This window comes from Schistocerca serialis, chromosome 4, assembly GCF_023864345.2.
Source record: "Schistocerca serialis cubense isolate TAMUIC-IGC-003099 chromosome 4, iqSchSeri2.2, whole genome shotgun sequence".
Classification (NCBI taxonomy): domain Eukaryota; kingdom Metazoa; phylum Arthropoda; class Insecta; order Orthoptera; family Acrididae; genus Schistocerca; species Schistocerca serialis.
The window spans coordinates 758,142,759-758,165,825 of NC_064641.1; the positions used below are offsets into that span (position 1 = coordinate 758,142,759).

The 23,067-nt window shown below is 37.8% G+C and overlaps 1 protein-coding gene across 1 annotated transcript in view; it reads left to right on the plus strand.

Moving 5' to 3' along the window:
- Positions 1-23,067, plus strand: part of LOC126473303 (endothelin-converting enzyme homolog) — a 632,708-nt gene that overhangs the window by 476,822 nt on the left and 132,819 nt on the right. Inside the window, exon 6 of the mRNA XM_050100277.1 lies at positions 1,900-2,103. Coding sequence (XP_049956234.1) covers positions 1,900-2,103 — 204 coding nt within the window. The remainder of the gene's footprint in view (positions 1-1,899; positions 2,104-23,067) is intronic.

Here is a 23,067-nt window from a genome sequence, read left to right on the forward strand (position 1 = left end):
TGAAGTGTTTTACAGGTTTGTTTTTTTTTCTGTTGAATGCTCATTAAATGGATACTGCAGTTTCTTTTGAAATAGTCAGTATCAGTGACCACAAGTTCTGTGACTCAGATATCTTCTAAGACACTTGAATAGCGACCTGCACAAGTTCAGAAACTTATAAGCTTCTTGATTTGTGTTGGTGACAGTAAAGATAGTTCGCACATCCAATTTTTGAACAAGATAAGTAGTGTTGACACTTCCAAGAAACATTTTCCTCTGTCTTCAACTGTAAGAATTTAAAAAGTTTGACTTGCCTTATTAATACACTACCCCATAGTAATAAAATTTGCTTTCAAGAGAGGACTGTGCCAGAATCTACGTTAGGCTGCAGTCTGTGTAATCTACAGGATAATGCTTCTTATTGTTGTTTGCACTATAGGACAACATTCTGCTTCCTGTTTCTCGGATACAGAAGAAATTATTACTGAACTTTGCCCTAACTCCATAGAGTTACAACTTATTCAAATGGGTGTTTCTCGGATACAGAAGAAATTATTACTGAACTTTGCCCTAACTCAATAGAGTTACAACTTATTCAAATGCATGGTTCACACAAATGATCATTCTCTCTCTAAAACCAAAGAAGATACCTGTACACACTGTGTGTTGATAGCACTATTTGTGTGCTGGGCGCACTTCTGTTCATATATGTTTATTCAGATTCTAATTGTTTCTATAGTCATCTGTTTCTGCTGTGTTTCAAAACATGAGTTATTTGTTTCTTACAAATGCTGTAAGAGGGATAATGAATTTCCATGATGTAAAATTTATTGTTTTCTTAGACAGCCATACCACATTTCTTGTTTATTTCTTCCAAACCCAAGATCAAACTTTGCTGGGTGTTCCTGAAAGTTTCTTGTATAACAAGTTTATTTCTGACCTATCTCTGCACAACTTCAGTTTCTCTGATTTTGCTTTCACACAACTACTGTGATCATTCTGCATGATTTGTTATAAATAGATACTACCTGATTATGCATATGGCAATTTCTTGGCAATGACAGGCATGTTTTTAACACAACTGAAGGTATGTGACCTAGGCATGGACAAGCTTGTGGCTCAGGAAGCTCAAAGACTTAAATTTATTTGTTTATGTGGCATTACTGTCTCAAACATAACATTTTATATGATGGAAAATCCAGGTTGGAATGTAACAATATTATAAAAAGGATAGTTGCTACAAACCATATAGTTGAGATGCTGAGTTGCAGATAGTCTTTTTGTTGTGCCTGTCTGTGACTTGGCATCTCCACTATATGGTGAGTAGCAACTACACTTTTCATAATAACATTTTATATGATTTTATTATATCTTTTTGGTTTCAACACTCGTTTGGTGAAGCAACCTGTTTTTCTAATTGCTTTAGATGGCCAGTATACTTTGATAAAATACTATTTTTTGTTTTGTTAGAAACTTTTACAGTATGGGCATATGTATTGGTCACAAAGTCAGATATACGTCTTCATTTATGGAGAAAAATCAGGGCTGGAATGTGCAAATATGAGTAGATCACTGCTCACCAAATAATAGAAGATGCATTGAACAAGGGTCTGGAATGCAGGGAAGTTGTAATATTGCATAACTTTCCACACAAGCCCTTCTTACAGGGTTAACAAATATCTTAAAAAATATTTTGTGATTAAAAAAAAAACAATCTACAAATTTATGCTCTAAACATGTATACTGTGTCTTGTGGATAGGGATGGAATGGTAATCTTTGAGATATCTGTCTACTGAATCAACACAGTTGCCAACTGATAAGAGACACTGCATATATTATATTAATAACTGTAGTGGTTTTGTTTACTATTTAACACAGTTTTTAAGTTATTGACTGCCATTATTCTCCATTTTGTGCAGGTAGCTATGGCATATCAACAGTTTCTGACCGATGTGGTGCAGCTTCTCGGAGCAACCAGCACTGATGCACGAAGCTTTTCTAGCAACATGTACCACTTTGAGAAGCGGATAGCTGAGCTCCTGAATGTATCTGAAGTGCCTGCAAATCCAAATGAGGCATACAACCGTCTCACCATTGACAAGTTGCGGCAAACAGCACCTTCGGTAAATGAAGAAAAAGTTTTATCAAGAAGAAATGTGCGGTACTCACCTCTTCATGAATTGTTTATCCTCAGTTGTACTTCCTAGTTCTATATTGTTCTCAAAAAAGCGTTTTGTTTCTTCTAAAACTGACAAGTGTTAGTGGACATTCCCAGGAGCTCAATGAAGTAAAATATAAGGAAAATGTTGAACAAAGGCAATTTCATTCACAATGAATAAGTATAAAGATAGAAGTCAGTAGTTGGGATTTCATCTTCCAGATAAACACTTCACAAGACAGTGTTGGTATTTCTTATTGAGACCAGTTGCAATTTTCCCAATAGCTGAATGTGAGCAGCAGGAAAAAGTATTGCATTAATATTGGTAAGACTGATACATTGTAACATAAGGGTGCAGGAGCCTGCAGATATTTATTCTAAGATTATGGAACCAAACTTCTATTCTGTGCTGTAGAAACATAAATAAATTGCAAGTGATTTGATTAAGGCCATAATGGAAGTAATTTTCTGTTCCCTTCTTCAAAATATTGTTATGAAGAAGAGTTGAATGGAAGGAAGGTAACAGATGAAATCTAATACCAGCACATAGCCTACTCTTCCCAGTTTACATAAAGGGGACCTCTGAGTTAATGTCTGTTTGACAGACAGATCACCAACAGTGAATGTCTATGCCTTTGTTTGGAGACATTGCTGTGAGGCTCAAAAGATAGCCTTGGGCTTGAATAAATAATTTGACAGGTAGAAATTCCATGCAGTATCTGACCTCCCATTGTCAGCCAAGCCCCAGCAATGAACTTGACTTCCACTATCAGGTTTCAAACTGGCTGCTAGCTGTACTAGCATATTTTAGCAACTTTGTGTATGTTGTTGTTGTTGTGGTCTTCAGTCCTGAGACTGGTTTGATGCAGCCCTCCATGCTACTCTATCCTGTGCAAGCCTTTTCATCTCCCAGTACCTACTGCAACCCACATCCTTCTGAATCTGCTTAGTGTAATCATCTCTTGGTCTCCCTCTACGATTTTTACCCTCCACGCTGCCCTCCAATACTAAATTGGTGATCCCTTGATGCCTCAGAACATGTCCTACCAACCGATCCCTTCTTCTGGTCAAGTTGTGCCACAAACTTCTCTTCTCCCCAATCCTATTCAATACTTCCTCATTAGTTATGTGATCTACCCATCTAATCTTCAGCATTCTTCTGTAGCACCACATTTCGAAAGCTTCTATTCTCTTCTTGTCCAAACTATTTATCGTCCATGTTTCACTTCCATACATGGCTACACTCCATACGAATACTTTCAGAAATGACTTCCTGACACTTAAATCAATACTGGATGTTAACAAATTTCTCTTCTTCAGAAACGCTTTCCTTGCCATTGCCAGCCTACATTTTATATCCTCTCTACTTCGACCATCATCAGTTATTTTGCTCCCCAAATAGCAAAACTCCTTTACTACTTTAAGTGCCTCATTTCCTAATCTAATTCCCTCAGCATCACCCGACTTAATTGGACTACATTCCATTATCCTCATTTTGCTTTTGTTGATGTTCATCTTATATCCTCCTTTCAAGACACTGTCCATTCCATTCAACTGCTCTTCCAAGTCCTTTGCTGTCTCTGACAGAATTACAATGTCCTCAGCGAACCTCAAAGTTTTTATTTCTTCTCCATGAATTTTAATACCTACTCCGAATTTTTCTTTTGTTTCCTTTACTGACTTTGTGTATAGAAGAGGGAATATTGGAAAAAAGTATAATTATCATAATGTATGTGCTTTATAACCAGTGTAATATTACATAAGCTGTACAGTTTATGATTAAAACCATTTTATGTAAGTACTTACTGAGTGGTTAGCAGCTGACAGAGTGGATGGCAGCTGATGATAGATCACAACAAAACATCATGGTCTTCTTTTTCCTATTCTTCTTCTGCTCCTTTCACCATTTTGTGTTTCTGCTATGGACCAAAAGATCACAACGAAACATCATGGTCTTCTTTTTCCTATTCTTCTTCTGCTCCTTTCACCATTTTGTGTTTCTGCTATGGGCCAACACTACTACTAACATTGCCCCAGTCCATATAACGAGGCCGGCCACCCCCTCCCTCCGCCCCCTCTGCCACCAGTCACAAAATATGTCCAGGTTACATGGTATTGCCTTTCCTCTTTTACTGTGCCTCATAACCTCTTCACAAAGGTGTATTCTGCAATCCCACTCATTGTCCCTTACCTGTGGCACCAGCATGGAATGAAATGACATGACCTGCATCTCTTCAGAATGCATTGTATGTTACTGATCCTTACACAACTCTCAGGGGATCCTTGCCCCAAAGATTTTTGTAGCGAGTGCTAAATCATTTCCAGTGCCACATTTTAGGATTCATCTCTTGTAGTCCTATGTAGTCACCCTTATTGGTCTTTGTGCACATCACACACTGTTTCATGGATGTTTATGAAGTAAGGTATTGTCCCTGTTAAATAGCGATTATTATTCAACAGCACAATATTTGTTTTGGTAGACAGTTGATAATTAGTCTGAAAAAGCTTGTACTCTCCTCCACAACTTAAATTTATCCTTCAGAAACTGACATCAGATATAAAGATTTATTTTCATTGTTTCCAAGAACAGAGTATTGGCCAGTGTTAAAAGCATCACTCCTATACAGTTTCTAATTCAGCAATACTATCTTCTTCTTCTGTTGTGGTCAATCCAAGGATTGGTTTGCAACAGCTACAATGACAGCTTGTCTCCATTCTGCGCGTCTTTCAGCTTTTCTCTTCATTTCTTTATACGTGTTACATCCCACATCTTTCACGATTTGATCCATGTACCTCAGCCGTGGTCTTCCTCTTGGTCGTTTCCCCTCGACATATCCCTCTATGATTGTGTTCAGGAGTCCTTCATGTCTTAATAGATGGCCTGTAAATTGCACTCTTCTTTTAACAATGAAACTCCAGAAGCTTCTCTTCTCACCTGTTCTTTCGAGAACCACTTCGTTTGTGATCTTGTCGATACATTTTATTTTGAGCATGTGTCTATAGCACTACATTTCAAAAGAATTTAACTTATGATCTTCCTCTGTCCCAAGAGTTCATGTTTCACACCCATAGCATGCCACACTCCACACAAATGATTTCAAAAATTTTTTCTTGATTTCAAGGCTGATGCTCTTAGATGTTAAGATGTTTTTCTTCTTGTTAAAAGCAGCCTTTGCTTGAGGAATTCTACTTCTCACTTCTGCCTTGCTCCTTCCATCCCTGGTAATATTACTGCCCAGATAAGTAAATTTATCAACTTGTTCAAGCAGTTCATTGCCTACATGAACTTGGACTTTCACTTGATCTTTTTTGTCGCATGCCATTACTTTTGTTTTTGCTTTATTAATTCTCATATTATATTCTTCCCCCATAACTTTATCCATTCTATTCGGTAGGACTACAAGATCTTCTTCACTTTCAGCTAGGACAGCTATATCATTGGCATATCTTATCATATCTATTTGTTGGCCATGAATTACTACACCTGTCTGTGAATTTTCCCTTACTTTTTTCAGCACCTCTTCAATGTATAGGTTAAAGATAACAGGGGATAGTGCACAACCTTGTTGGACACCTTTCCATATCTGCACCTCTTCTTGTTTTGTCCGTCCACGGATAACTGATGTCTCGTTTTTGTACAGGTTCCATATAATTTTTCTATCTTTATAGTCTATTCCTAATTTTTTGAGTACCTCAAACATCTTATCCCATTTAACATTATCAAAGGCTTTCTCTACATCTACGAAAGCTATGTATGTTGTCAGGTTCTTATCTAGTCGTTTCTCTATTATTAGTTTTAGAGCAAATATTGCTTCTCTGGTTCCTCTATCTTTCCGGAATCCAAACTGGTCTTCGGAAAGTGTAGCTTTGACTTTTTGTTCTATGGGTTTTAGGATAATTGAGGTTACTATTTTAAAGGCGTGAGTAACTAGGCTGAGCATCCTATAATTTCCACATCTTGTAGCATTTGCCTTCTTTGGAATGGAGATCATAATGTTTTTCTCAAAGTCTGTAGGAATTTTACCCTGCTCGTACATGTTGAAAACAAGATTTTACAACTCCTGATTCAGTTTTGCTCCTCCAGATTTCAGAAGTTCAGCTGGGATATTGTCTATACCAGGCGGTTTGTTGTTTTTCAGTTTTTTCAGAGCTAGTTCAAACTCTTCCTTTAATATAGGTTCACCTATGTTGTGTGCATCTACTTCTGTTTCTTCTTCCATGATCTTTCCAGGCAGTTCTGGTCCACTGTACAGTTTTCCTATATATTGTTTCCATCTTCTTACACCTTTGTCATCGTCATCCAACATATTGCTATTTTCATCCATCACAGTCCTACACTTGTTTCTTCTGTCTCCAAAGAAATGTCTCTCACATTTATAGGCCTTGTCAATATTTCCCTTTCTCATGTTGTCCTCAACTGAAATACAGAGATCATCAAGGTATTTTTCTCTTCCTTGTTTTGCCTCTCTGTTGATTTTGTTTTTCAGACTCTTGTATTTCTCTTGGTCTTCCCTCTTCACAGAATTTTTTTTTAATTTCCTTCTTTCTTCCATCATATTTAGTAGGTCATTAGTGATCCATTCCTTTCTTTTCTCTGTCCTTTCGTTTCCTATTACTTCTTCTGCTGCTTCTAAAATACTAGTTTTTATTTTTTCCCAGCTGCTTTGGATGTCATTGCAGCCCTTTGTATTTGTTTTCTTGTCTGTTTCTAGTTGATAGTGCTTCAGTGCATTTTGATTTTTCAGGTTTGTCAAATCCCATTTACATGTACTTCTTTTTTTAATGTTCTTGAATTTTAGTTCAGTCGTCATCATAACGAGTATGTGGTCACTTTCCACATCACAGCCTGGATATGATCTCCTGTCCTTAACTTGGTTTTTAAATCTTTGCTTCACTAATATGAAGTCAATTTGAGATCTGTTAATGTCACCAGGCATTTTCCAACTATATCTTCTTTTTGGATGATGATTAAAGATGGTATTTGTAATGCAAAGTTTATTTCTTTGGCAGAATTCTACAAGTTTGTCCTCTCTTAATCCTAATCCAAAATTCCCTGCCACACCCTCTTCTTTACCTTCCCCAACAACAGCATTCATATCTCCCATGATGACGAGGTTTTCAGCTCCTTTAATTCTGCCAATTACTTCTTCAAGGTGGTCATACATCATGTCGACTTCATCATCCTCGTGCCCCGTAGTTGGCATGTATACTTGGATTGTGATTGTGTCTCTTGGTTTAGTTTCCAATCTGACAGAAATTATCCTCTCACTATGTTGAACAAATCCTTTTACTCTTAACCCCATCTTTTTGTTGAGGATAATTCCCACTCCTGCAATCCTGGAATTGTCTTGTGCTGTTCCAGTGTGTATGATTCTGTAATCCCTTGACCAAAAGTCACCAGCATTTGGCCATCTCATTTCTGAAACTCCCAGTACATCAATATCCATTCATTTCATTTCCATTTTCAAGTTTTCCAGTTTACCAAAAAAGAAGTGAGTTGACATTCCATGTTGCTATCTTTCTTACACTAATGCTTTTGGATTTCGGTATCTCTTTAGTTGTCCCCGCCCAGAGGTCCGAATGGAGGACTATTTTACCTCCGGAGAATTTAACCAAAGAGCTTTCCATCATAAGCTGTTGGCCCGGGTCTTTAATGGAGTGGTTTCCCGTTGCCTTCTCCATTCTATGCCGTTGGCCACCTTGTGACTCCTCCGCCTTTAGGAGCAGTTTCCCACCCCAAGGGCAAGAGAGTGCCCTCCCTTCTAGCCACTCATCCGCCCTCCTAAAAGGCCGTTGGCACTTGATAGAAGTTAATCTCCTTATCCCGGGAGATATTCGACTCAGTAGAAGTATAGGTTGGAAATGAAAGACCCCTAGCCCTCGAAACCTAATAGCGTCAGGGTCGGAAAAGAACAAGAGTTGGCCGAGGGTGGCCAAATATGAAAGTTAAAAGTGAGGAGCCTGACATAAGTAAGTGGAAGCAATGCCAGGACCCCGTGGTCGCCAGCCATGTACTCACTAGGTGCGAGTCCCTGGGGACTATATTTTGTCTAATTTGGCGAGTGTTAACTTGATGCTACTGTCATGTCACAAAAGATTGCACTACACCGTAAATGAGGGCTACATCAATAATTGATGCAGTAATAGCATTGTGGTGGGATATACAGGGTGAATCGTCAAAAACTTGCACTGCACATGTTGAGGAAATGGGAAGTGCTATTGAAGTGTGGTTTTCCCAGAATGGGTTAGTAGTCAAGCGTGTATAGTCTTAGCCAATAAACAGATTGTAATAATGCTTTGAAAGTGTATTTTTTGTGTAAACACACATATTTTAAATGGAACAATGCCTATTGACTGTAAGAAACTAAAAGTAAGGTAATAAACAACGTAGGAAATTTAGACTGCTATTTACCATAAAGTGGATGCATCCAGCTGCAGACAGGCACAATTAAGACACTCACAAAAAGTTTTTGGCCACAGCAGAGATGGCATTCTGACCCAAGATGTTGGAGTTGACGGTCGTCTGTGTGTGTGTGTGTGTGTGTGTGTGTGTGTGTGTGTGTGTGTGTGTGTGTGTTAATGATGTAGGCTGGGGCTGAAAGATTTATGTGAGTGTGTTTTAATTGTGCCTGTCTGCAACTTGTCATGTAAGCAGCAATATGTCTTTTCTTACATTGATGATATTTGTACCTGGAGTTTCCATTGTTTGATAAAAGTAGGGTAAATTAAAATGTCAGTGGTGTTTGTTGCTGGATTCTAGTGCAAGTCGTTCACTAGATATCATATCTTGAAAAGTTCCCACACTAACTTTTGTTTGTGGCTTTCAGCATTCGTAGTTGCTAGGCACAATGTTGTTATGTTTGCTTACAGTGTGCATGTGTGTCTCTCGAGTACATTTCAACTTGATGGTCAATTAGTGTGTGACTGTCCAAGCAGTAGGTCTGACTGTCCAAGCAGAGATTTACCAATGCAGAAAAAGCTGACATGTTCATGGTGTATGGGGAGTGTAGGAAGAATGCAGCTTGTTCTTGTATGGTGTATGCAGCAAGATATCCTAATAGATGTCAACCATATTTGCAGTTATTCGTCAACCTCTTCAACCGGTTAGTGAAAATTATAGTGTAACAGGTGTGACAGAAGAGGAGGAAATTAATATTCTTGCTGCTGTTGCAGTCGATCCACATGTTAGCTCTTACACAATCACATAAGGATGTGAGCGTGAGTGAGGCACATGTTCTACACCCTCTCCATTGACACAGGTTCCATCCCTATCACATCTCTCTCCGTCAAGAGCTGCATGGAAATGATAATGGGAATCATGTTAACTTCTGTACATGGGTATTAAGACAGGATACCTCAGATGTATCAAGTATCATGTTTAGTGATGAAGCCTGGTTTACCAAACATGGCCAGGTAAGCCACCAAAACATGCACTATTGATCTGTTGACAATCACCATTGGTTTCGTCAGGTGGAGTGTCAGCATCCGTGGAGTTTCAATGTGTGGTGTGGGATAGTGAACCATCAGTTCATAGGCCCGTTTTTCATAGAGGGAACATTGGACACACAAAAGTATCACAGACCCCTAACAGACCACCTTCCATGAATGCTAGATGATGATCCTTTGCAGACTAGGAGGAACCTCGGATACCAACATGATGGCTCTCCAGCCCATAGTGCATGAAATACTGCAACATGTCTTCATTAATTCTTTCAAAATGTTAGATTGGATGCAGAGGACCTGTACCTTGGTTGGCCATTCCCCAGATTTGACGCCTGTAGACCTTTTTCTCTGGGGAGAGCTGAAAGACACTGTCTACAAGGACATACCTATTACACCCGAAGATATGTAAAAACATATTTCTGCAACTTGCTTGGACATGTCCGCTGAAATGCTAGCTTGTGTACAGCAGCTGTTCCACACAAAAGTATTGCTGCTGCCAGTGGTCATTTTGAACACAACCTCTAATGTGAGGTCTCGCTACTAGTTAGAATCCATATAACTAGTGCACACACTTGTGTTGTTCTTTGTGTGTGTTACCACAGGTATTGTACAAGTGTCAATGTGTGAACGTTTCAAAACACATATCTCGTGAATGACTCGCAGTAGAATCCTGCAACAAACAACACTGACATTCTAATTTACTCTACTTTTAGTTTGTTAATGTCAGTACAAATCGTTCCATTTAAAAAAGCAAATGTTTGTACAAAATACACTTTCTAAGTATTATTGCAACCTGTTTATTGGATAACAATACGAGCCCGTGACCACCAATCCGTTGTATGAAAACCTCACATCAATAGCACTTTCCATTTCTGCAATATTTGTGGTGCAAGTTTTAGATGATTCATACTGTATTCCCCACCAAAGAGCGGAAAATGTGCATAATTTGTTGTAGCCTGGGAAAAGATGTCTGATGTGGACGTGCCATGTCAACTTGAGTCGTAAATTAATTGTATTGAAAGCAAAATTCTCTTAAGAAGACTATAAAATTACAAAGAGAGAGAGAAAGGCTGTCTATAACTTACCTTCAGAAGGTGAAATTCCATTACTGTCCACACAAATTAAAAGGGAAAACAGCAGTCCTAGCTTTTGGAACTATTAGTTCATTCTCCACTTTAGGAAAGAGGGGTAGGTTGGGGGAAAGTTAGAAAGCACTCGGAGCCCAGGATGGGAGGAACCACCCATTGTGAGGACATGGGGAAACAAAGATGAAGGGGGAGGTGTCAGTGAGAGGAGGGGGGCAAAATATGTTGGCAAGCACCAATGATATACGGGATATCAGATTATGAAAGATATGAACAAAAGGGGCAGGTTGTACAGGTTGTTCGTGGGAAGAGACCAAACAGCGAGATCATCGGTGTTGTCGGATCAGGGAAGGACGGGGAAAGAAGTCGGCCGTGCCCTGTCAGAGTAACCATCCCGGCATTTGCCTGGAGCGATTTAGGGAAATCAAGGAAAACCTAAATCAGGATGGCTGGACGCGGGATTGAACCATCGTCCTCCCGATTGCAAGTCCAGTGTGCTACCCACTGCGCCACCTCGCTCGGTCCAAAAAAGGGGCAAGTGGAGGACAATGAAATAAGCAAATAATCTTAATAAACATAGGTCCAGAAACCAGTTGTTTCCCTGATGTGACATATTACAGCTGAGTACATGAGCACCTTGTCCCTGTGCACTTGAGGACAGAAGCACCCTGCAACAAGTGGTCCACATGGTCACCATTCATATGAAGGCAGGTATCAGCATGCCTCTTCATTGATGCCCGTACATATTCAAAAATTGCAAGCATTTTCCGAATATATTGACAATCATCCATATTATGTTCACAGAGTTCAACACTATCGAAAAGATTAGAATATGCCAAAACTGTTAAATATCCTCAGACAAAAAATTCTGATGCATTCAAATTGGGGAACCTGGGAAGCCATGGCATTGGCGAGTCATGACCGATAAGTGTGTTGTCAAAGATTCATGCTACATATTCCCCGACAGCCACATGAAAATGTGCCAGTGCACCAGCATGCATATACTGCATATGCATCCTTTCAACATAAGGAACACCACCAAAGTTGTAGCATTAGATATTAAAAGTGTTTTAGCATTCTCATGACTGCACTGATACAACAGGCGTATGTTGTCTCATGGAATCTTTCAGTTTCCAGACCTATGTTTTTTAGGATTATTTGCTTTTTAGATTTTCCTCTGCCAATAGTAGTTAAGCACCATATATATGTAAAAGGACGTCAAAGAGCAGCTGTTTTCACTTCTTGCGTTACTAAAACATGGCATGCATGGAGTTTCACTAGAATACAAATACTTTCCAACTCGGTGCCCACATGAGCACATTACATTGAATGGTTCATATTTTGTGGGAGGTATAAAATGAATGTTTGAAAACTGCTGCAAAAAAGTGACAGTAGTGTTATATCATTTCAAAACTATGATGTGATCCAGACATTTGAAGGCTGATCAAAATATCTACAATGGGTGGTTCATGGTTATATCAACTAATAAAAGTTTCTCGAGCTTCCAGCCTTGTCAAGTGATTGAGTATCCACAACCTTTTGGATGAGAGCTCCTCGGTCGTCACCAAGCTGAGAAGTACTCCTTTGAAGGTTCTTGGATGTTTTACAACTTGACACAGCTGAAAGCTTGAGAAAATTTGAACTGTTAATTGGTTTTGATTTATTCATACATTCCATTCATGTGAAAAACAATGCGAAAAGATGTAGAAAAAAAATCAGTAAATTAGATATTATGTTATCAAATCTTTAATCACATGTTGTTTTTGTAGTATGCTGACAGTGCTAACTCAGGCATACCATTACTGACAAGAAAAATTACAAATGAGCTAAACTAAAATTTGTGAGGGCATATGCTTCTCAATCCAAAGCGAAAAACGAATTTACATGCTCAGTGCCTGAAGTAATACGTTGCCTACCAACTTTTATGTTGACACTTAATGTCATAGAGGCACATACTAAAAATTTGACAATGTTTTCTCAATAGGACATTAAATATAACATTTTTAGGGCTACTACCTGCTCTTTCGAATACTACATGCAGTTAGTTCTGACATAGAAGGATGCATAAAAGATGACAGATAATTGATTTTGGGAACAACGTTGTAAGTGATTGCCAGTTTCTTGAGGATATACACAGAAAAGATAACAAAACAAAACAAAATATTTCTAGAGACCTGAATTTTTTAATTCTATTTGCAGGAACAAAGCCACATAAAATTGTAAAATTCATAGATTTTATGAAGACAAGAATTATTCTGGTTATGTGAGAGTCTTCTGATGGACTTCTGCAATATTCTGCTGCTCTGATAGCTCTATTCTTCAGACACAAATACAGGAAATGCTTTATAACCTGAAATAAACAAATAGTTCTTAATTGTGTACAGATTATTTAAAAGATTTTTGTTACCTCAGTATGATAAATAATGCAGACAACAGGAATGTGTGTTCAAACTGAAGTTCAGTGTACAGAGAACAGAATTCTGCAAATAAGCAGTATAGAGATCACTGGTAAGCACTGTGTCAGATTCAGTCCAGATATGATATAAGGACTGGGTGGCAAACATAAGATAAAGAGAAATGACCAAATCAAATGTTCACTTAAAAACTGGAGAGGAGAGAGAAGAAACAAGGCAGGAGATGGGGTGTTGATGTTGGTCAGAAAAGTGGTTAAGGAAGTGCTGTTTGAGGCTTTCTCAACATAACGGCTTGAATGGTTCCTAGATGTAGTGTCAGATGGTATTGTGTAAACTGCACAATATTTCCACGAGATAGCTACTCATCATTTTAAGGTGCTACTAAGGCATTACTGTTGTGGCTTGCCAATTTATGCACTGGCTCTCTAGAAAAGCACAGATGCCAAGGAGCAGGCCTATATAACATCATTGTCATCAAATCATAGAGAACATCAACATCTAGAATCCCCTGCCAGCAAAATGTGCTGCAGTCTTCATAGGCATGGCACAGGAAAGTGCAGCCAGATCCATGGAGCCAGAGTGCTTGTGGGTGAAAGATGTTGGTCTCAGGCTTAACTCTCCTCTCTTTGATTCCTCGTACTTGTTAATCTCTTTGTATCCTTTTGATCCCTCAATGCCACTAGTGCTGATATCCGTGCCATGCTGATACCTGTAGTTAAGCCAGGCACCAACACCCTGCCTAGCCACACTTTGCCCACATCACACATGCAAAGACCACGGCCCATTTCTCCGGGAGAAGGCTCTGGATGTTGATGTCTTCCAGAATTTGTCTAAGATGACTTCATAGTCCTCCTCTTGACACCAGCACTTTTGTAGTGAGCCAACACACAATTTGGTGAACCACAACAGCAATGCATCTGTAGCACCTGAGGATGAGAAGCAGCAGTCTCATGGAAATATGGTTCAGTTCATGCTATACCATCTGACACTGAACCGTCCATGCAGTTAAGAAAGTTTTGAGTACATAAATAAATAAAACAGTTAATAATTCAATAAAGAAGGGAGTGAGGAAGTTAGTGGAATTGGGGGATATGTTGGAGAGCTCCAGAGTTCAGGGAAAACTAGTATCAGGTGGAAGGATCTAAATAGTCCATATAGCGTAGTAGGGATTCAAGACCCTCGAGTTGTATTGCAGAGCATGCTCAGCAATTAGGTAGTTAATGTTCCAAACACAAACAGGTATTCTATGCCCATTCGTAGGCTCAGATAGTTCGTTGGTGATCATTTCCATAAGAAACTGTGTGTGGTTTCATACTTTTCTCTGCCTTTTATATTGCAGGATTTACTGGCAATAAGGTTCAAGGTAAGTGCTAGTGGATGGATGCAAGGTGTAGGCTTTACAGTGGGAACAACTGCATTGATGTGAACCTTAGGTGAGAGGTAGTGTCTGGTAATGTTGTCTGAATTGACAAGAATGTTACAGAGTTTAGGAGGGTGATAGGAGACTACATTGGAATTTTTTAGAAGTGAGAATTGTATTAATCAAAGTGCGTGAGGAGGATGCTGTCCAAGAGATTTGTTTGGGGATATGCTCCGTGTAGTAGTTATAGGAAAGGAAAATCTAAGTGAGGTTGTTAGTGTAGGTGCTGAGGGGTCTGGTGGTGGAGCACGTAAGTATACCATACATGTCTAGGCTGTAGAGAAGGGACATTGGACGTGGAAGTAAGAAGAACTGTCAAAGCGCAAGTGTTGTTGTGCGTTGGTATGTTTTACATGAACTGTGGTTTGGAGGTGATCTTCAACAAGATGGAGAATATCGTCAAGGAAGGTGTTTTGGACTTTGGGAAAGGACCAAGTGAATTTGAATTTGGAAAAGGAGTCAAGCTATTAAATGAAATGAAGGTGTTCTTCTTTGCTGTGAGTCCAGACCACAGATACATCATCTGTGCATTGATGTACCCAACTTCGTGGAAATTACTGTCTAGGTTTACTCACTGCACATCTACAGTATCATAAAAGAAAAGGAAGTCGCAACTGTCCATGAAAAATTACATATTTAGGAGTCTGTGCATCCTGCATCTTTGGCAGTAATAATATTTCAGAAAGCAATGAGAGAAGTGTAGCCAGAAGTGAAGGATGTCTCAAGCTTGAGGATCTTTACAATTTTTAAAAAAAAAAAAAAAAAAAAAAAAAAAAAAAAAAAAAAAAAAAAAAAAAAAAAAACATCATGGTTAGACTGTAAGTCAGTTGAATCCTCCTACTCGCTTTGGTGCATCTTAAGGTTGGGGACAGCTTTTTCTTACTTGTACCTTTATTAAAAAGCCAGATTGTTTTTGGCAAATGGTTCATTATTAAATTTAAGTGATACTCATTATGTTCACTGCTGTCCTAACTGTAACCTACTCAAACAGTGTACTCTAAGAAATAATAATTGTTCAGTTTTTTCATCTAAAAGTACAAGAAAATATGAATTGGAAGACACACATGGTAGACTTACAGAGGCTCCACTTCTGCTATATTTGCAGTTGGATGTTAAAAAGTATTGACAATATAAGAATGAACAAACTAGCTTATTCTGTGTACAATCATTCACTAATGGTTTAGGAATAATTTTTTTTTGAGGATATTATACTTGCAGAAATGACATCTTTATAGTAATTTCAGTTGTGTTTCCTTTTTAATTATTATTATTATTATCTTTCCTTTCTCAGACCTTAGGTCTGGTTTGGAATGAAAGTGACGCGGACCTTGATCAAGCGTCACTTCGTTTTAACTGTACGGTATATGCTACATTGCGTTTAGGAACTTTCGGGTAATTGAACATGTATCAATAATTACAGATTTCTGAAGTTGTATGTATAAGTTTGGATGTAGCTGTATTGCATTGATGTACTGGTGGATATTGCGTGGTATGACTCCTGTAGTTGAAAGTATAATTGGTATAATGTCAACTTTATCCTGATGCCACATGTCCTTGACTTCCTCAGCCAGTTGGATGTATTTTTCAATTTTTTCTCCTGTTTTCTTCTGTATATTTGCTGTATTGGGTATGGATATTTCAATTAGTTGTGTTAATTTCTTCTTTTTATTGGTGAGTATGATGTCAGGTTTGTTATGTGGTGTTGTTTTATCTGTTATAATGGTTCTGTTCCAGTATAATTTGTATTCATCATTCTCCAGTACATTTTGTGGTGTATACTTGTATGTAGGAACGTGTTGTTTTAAAAGTTTATGTTGTAAGGCAAGCTGTTGATGTATTATTTTTGCGACGTTGTCATGTCTTCTGGGGTATTCTGTATTTGCTAGTATTGTACATCCGCTTGTGATGTGATCTACTGTTTCTATTTGTTGTTTGCAAAGTCTGCATTTATCCGTTGTGGTATTGGGATCTTTAATAATATGCTTGCTGTAATATCTGGTGTTTATTGTTTGATCCTGTATTGCAATCATGAATCCTTCTGTCTCACTGTATATATTGCCTCTTTTTAGCCATGTGTTGGATGCGTCTTGATCGATGTGTGGCTGTGTTAGATGATACGGGTGCTTGCCATGTAGTGTTTTCTTTTTCCAATTTACTTTCTTTGTATCTGTTGATGTTATGTCATCTAAAGGGTTGTGGAGGTGGTTATGAAATTGTAGTGGTGTAGCCGATGTATTTATGTGGGTGATTGCTTTGTGTATTTTGCTAGTTTCTGCTCGTTCTAGAAAGAATTTTCTTAAATTGTCTACCTGTCCATAATGTAGGTTTTTTATGTCGATAAATCCCCTTCCTCCTTCCTTTCTGCTTAATGTGAATCTTTCTGTTGCTGAATGTATGTGATGTATTCTATATTTGTGGCATTGTGATCGTGTAAGTGTATTGAGTGCTTCTAGGTCTGTGTTACTCCATTTCACTACTCCAAATGAGTAGGTCAATATTGGTATAGCATAGGTATTTATAGCTTTTGTCTTGTTTCTTGCTGTCAATTCTGTTTTCAGTATTTTTGTTAGTCTTTGTCTATATTTTTCTTTTAGCTCTTCCTTAATATTTCTATCATCTATTCCTATTTTTTGTCTGTATCCTAGATATTTATAGGCATCTGTTTTTTCCATCGCTTCTATGCAGTCGCTGTGGTTATCCAATATGTAATCTTCTTGTTTAGTGTGTTTTCCCTTGACTATGCTATTTTTCTTACATTTGTCTGTTCCAAAAGCCATATTTATATCATTGCTAAATACTTCTGTTATCTTTAGTAATTGGTTGAGTTGTTGATTTGTTGCTGCCAGTAGTTTTAGATCATCCATGTATAGCAAATGTGTGATTTTGTGTGGGTATGTTCCAGTAATATTGTAACCATAATTTGTATTATTTAGCATGTTGGATAGTGGGTTCAGAGCAAGGCAGAACCAGAAAGGACTTAATGAATCTCCTTGGTATATTCCACGCTTAATCTGTATTGGCTGTGATGTGATATTATTTGAATTTGTTTGGATATTAAGTGTAGTTTTCCAGTTTTTCATTACTATGTTTAGGAACTGTATCAATTTAGGATCTACTTTATATATTTCCAATATTTGTAGTAACCATGAGTGGGGTACACTATCAAAAGCTTTTTGGTAATCGATGTATGCGTAGTGTAGCGACCTTTGTTTAGTTTTAGCTTGATATGTCACCTCTGCATCTACTATCAGTTGCTCTTTACATCCTCGTGCTTCTTTGCAACAGCCTTTTTGTTCTTCATTTATAATTTTGTTCTGTGTTGTATGTGTCACTAGTTTCTGTTTAATGACTGAAGTTAATATTTTGTATATTGTTGGTAGGCATGTTATGGGGCGATATTTAGCTGGGTTCGCTGTGTCTGCTTGATCTTTAGGTTTCAGATAAGTTATTCCACATGTAAGTGTATCAGGGAATGTGTATGGGTCTGCAATGTAACTGTTAAATAATTTAGTTAGATGTGAATGTGTTGCGGTGAACTTCTTTAACCAGAAATTTGCTATTTTATCATTTCCAGGGGCTTTCCAATTGTGAGTAGAATTAATTGCTTGGGTGACTTCATGTTGCAAAATTGTCACTTCAGGCATTTGTGGTATCATCTTGTATGTGTCTGTTTCTGCTTGTATCCACCGTGCATGCCTGTTATGTTGTACCGGGTTTGACCATATGTTGCTCCAGAAGTGTTCGATGTCTGTTATGTTTGGTGGATTGTTTATTTCAGTGTGTGTGTCATCTATTGTCTGGTAAAATTTCTTTTGGTTTGTGTTGAATGTTTGGTTTTGTTTCCTTCTATTTTCACTTTTTTTGTACCTTCCGAGTCGTTTGGTGAATGCTTGTAATTTCTGCTTCTTTTCGTCTAATTGCTCTGTCGCTTCTTGTTGTGAGATTTTACCTAACCTTTTTCGTTTTTTTTCCGAGATTTCATTTCTTATAAATTGTGTTAGCTGTCCGATGTCTTTTCTCAGTTTTTCTATTTTGATCTGTAGCCTGTGTTGCCATGCTGGTTTTGTGGGTTTCTTCTGTGTGTTGGTTGGTTCTGATCTCTGCCTAGTGTGTATATTTAGTGTAGTGAGTGCTCCTATATATACCAGTAGTTGTAACTCTTCCATAGTTGTGTTTTCATTTATTTTGTTGTGTATGATTGTGTTGATAGTTTTTATTGTTGTTTCGACTTGTGGGTTATTTGGTGGTCTATGTAAGAATGGTCTAATGTCTGTATTTGTGTCTTTGTATTCTATATATGTTAGCTGAAATTTTTCTTCTATATCTAATATCTGTGTCACTTTGTGTTCTATTTGTGCTTGTTCTGGTGGCTGCCTTAAGATTTCGTTTTCCTCTGATTGTTTAATTGGTGCGTGTTGTTCTTTATTTGTTTGCTCTGGGATGTTTGAGTCCATTACTGTATTTTCTTCTTCTTCTGTTTGCACATTATTTTGTTCCAGTATTTGTTGTACTTGTTGTTTGATGTTATCTAATTCTGACTGGGGTATCCTGTTATTTTTTATTATTACACGGATCTGATCAGCTAGACGTTGTTCTGTTAAAAATTTTAATTCTGGGTATCTGGTAATAAATGTTGTGTATACTTGTGATCTGTATCCAGTTGTGTTGGTTCCTAGGTTTGTTGCTTGGTAATAATAGAAGATGAGGTGTCGATTAACTTCATCTGACCATCTCATCCTCTGTCTTTGTTTTCCTTCTAGGGTGGTTGCGGGAAGCATATCCTGCAAAACACCTCTATTTGGATTTAAATCATTTTCCAGTTGGCTAGCAGTGTCGTTACCATTGTGGGCGGGCATAGGGCTCAAGCGTCGTCCCCGACCATGACGGCGCTTGTCCGAGGCTTCATTAGTTCTGTCCTGAACCAACTAATCACACTAAAAGGGGGGGTTAGCCCTATTAGTGGTTTGTTCTTTTCGTCGCCTTTTACGACTGGCAGAACATACCGGAGGCCTATTCTTTTCCCGGGCCTCCACGGGATTATTATTATTATTATTATTATTATTATTATTATTATTATTATTATTAATAATAATAATAATAATAATAATAATGTGGAGGCCCGGGAAAAGAATAGGCCTCCGGTATGTTCTGCCAGTCGTAAAAGGCGACGAAAAGAACAAACCACTAATAGGGCTAACCCCCCTTTTAGTGTGATTAGTTGGTTCAGGACAGAACTAAAGAAGCCTCGGACAAGCGCCGTCATGGTCGGGGACGACGCTTGAACCCTATGCCCGCCCACAATGGTAACGACACTGCTAGCCAACTGGAAAATGATTTAAATCCAAATAGAGGTGTTTTGCAGGATATGCTTCCTGCAACCACCCTAGAAGGAAAACAAAGACAGAGGATGAGATGGTCAGATGAAGTTAATCGACACCTCATGTTCTGTTATTACCAAGCAACAAACCTAGGAACCAACACAAGTATACACAACAGTTATTACCAGATACCCAGAATTAAAATTTTTAACAGAACAACGACTAGCTGATCAGATCCGTGTAATAATAAAAAATAACAGGATACCCCAGTCAGAATTAGATAACATCAAACAACAAGTACAACAAATACTGGAACAAAATAATGTGCAATCAGAAGAAGAAGAAAATACAGTAATGGACTCAAACATCCCAGAGCAAACAAATAAGGAACAACACGCACCAATTAAACAATCAGAGGAAAACGAAATCTTAAGGCAGCCACCAGAACAAGCACAAATAGAACACAAAGTAACACACATGTTAGATACAGAAGAAAAATTTCAGCTAACATATATAGAATACAAAGACACAAATACAGACATTAGACCATTCTTACATAGACCACCAAATAACCCACAAGTCGAAACAACAATAAAAACTATCAACACAATCGTACACAACAAAATAAATGAAAACACAACTTTGGAAGAGTTACAACTACTGGTATATATAGGAGCACTCACTACACTAAATATACACACTAGGCAGAGATCAGAACCAACCAACACACAGAAGAAACCCACAAAACCAGCATGGCAACACAGGCTACAGATCAAAATAGAAAAACTGAGAAAAGACATCGGACAGCTAACACAATTTGTAAGAAATGAAATCTCGGAAAAAAAACGAAAAAGGTTAGGTAAAATCTCACAACAAGAAGCGACAGAGCAATTAGACGAAAAGAAGCAGAAATTACAAGCATTCGCCAAACGACTCAGAAGATACAAAAAAAGTGAAAATAGAAGGAAACAAAACCAAACATTCAACACAAACCAAAAGAAATTTTACCAGACAATAGATAACACACACATTGAAATAAACAATCCACCAAACATAACAGACATCGCACACTTCTGGAGCAACATATGGTCAAACCCGGTACAACATAACAGGCATGCACGGTGGATACAAGCAGAAACAGACACATACAAGATGATACCACAAATGCCTGAAGTGACAATTTTGCAACATGAAGTCACCCAAGCAATTAATTCTACTCACAATTGGAAAGCCCCTGGAAATGATAAAATAGCAAATTTCTGGTTAAAGAAGTTCACCGCAACACATTCACATCTAACTAAATTATTTAACAGTTACATTGCAGACCCATACACATTCCCTGATACACTTACACATGGAATAACTTATCTGAAACCTAAAGATCAAGCAGACACAGCGAACCCAGCTAAATATCGCCCCATAACATGCCTACCAACAATATACAAAATATTAACTTCAGTCGTTAAACAGAAACTAGTGACACATACAACACAGAACAAAATTATAAATGAAGAACAAAAAGGCTGTTGCAAAGGAGCACGAGGATGTAAAGAGCAACTGATAATAGATGCAGAGGTGACATATCAAGCTAAAACTATACAAAGGTCGCTACACTACGCATACATCGATTACCAAAAAGCTTTTGATAGTGTACCCCACTCATGGTTACTACAAATATTGGAAATATATAAAGTAGATCCTAAATTGATACAGTTCCTAAACATAATAATGAAAAACTGGAAAACCACACTTAATATCCGAACAAATTCAAATAATATCACATCACAGCCAATACAGATTAAGCGTGGAATATACCAAGGAGATTCATTAAGTCCTTTCTGGTTCTGCCTTGCTCTGAACCCACTATCCAACATGCTAAATAATACAAATTATGGTTACAATATTACTGGAACATACCCACACAAAATCACACATTTGCTATACATGGATGATCTAAAACTACTGGCAGCAACAAATCAACAACTCAACCAATTACTAAAGATAACAGAAGTATTTAGCAATGATATAAATATGGCTTTTGGAACAGACAAATGTAAGAAAAATAGCATAGTCAAGGGAAAACACACTAAACAAGAAGATTACATATTGGATAACCACAGCGACTGCATAGAAGCGATGGAAAAAACAGATGCCTATAAATATCTAGGATACAGACAAAAAATAGGAATAGATGATAGAAATATTAAGGAAGAGCTAAAAGAAAAATATAGACAAAGACTAACAAAAATACTGAAAACAGAATTGACAGCAAGAAACAAGACAAAAGCTATAAATACCTATGCTATACCAATATTGACCTACTCATTTGGAGTAGTGAAATGGAGTAACACAGACCTAGAAGCACTCAATACACTTACACGATCACAATGCCACAAATATAGAATACATCACATACATTCAGCAACAGAAAGATTCACATTAAGCAGAAAGGAAGGAGGAAGGGGATTTATCGACATAAAAAACCTACATTATGGACAGGTAGACAATTTAAGAAAATTCTTTCTGGAAAGAGCAGAAACTAGCAAAATACACAAAGCAATCACCCACATAAATACATCGGCTACACCACTACAATTTCATAACCACCTCCACAACCCTTTAGATGACATAACATCAACAGATACAAAGAAAGTAAATTGGAAAAAGAAAACACTACATGGCAAGCACCCGTATCATCTAACACAGCCACACATCGATCAAGACGCATCCAACACATGGCTAAGAAGAGGCAATATATACAGTGAGACAGAAGGATTCATGATTGCAATACAGGATCAAACAATAAACACCAGATATTACAGCAAGCATATTATTAAAGATCCCAATACCACAACAGATAAATGCAGACTTTGCAAACAACAAATAGAAACAGTAGATCACATCACAAGCGGATGTACAATACTAGCAAATACAGAATACCCCAGAAGACATGACAACGTCGCAAAAATAATACATCAACAGCTTGCCTTACAACATAAACTTTTAAAACAACACGTTCCTGCATACAAGTATACACCACAAAATGTACTGGAGAATGATGAATACAAATTATACTGGAACAGAACCATTATAACAGATAAAACAACACCACATAACAAACCTGACATCATACTCACCAATAAAAAGAAGAAATTAACACAACTAATTGAAATATCCATACCCAATACAGCAAATATACAGAAGAAAACAGGAGAAAAAATTGAAAAATACATCCAACTGGCTGAGGAA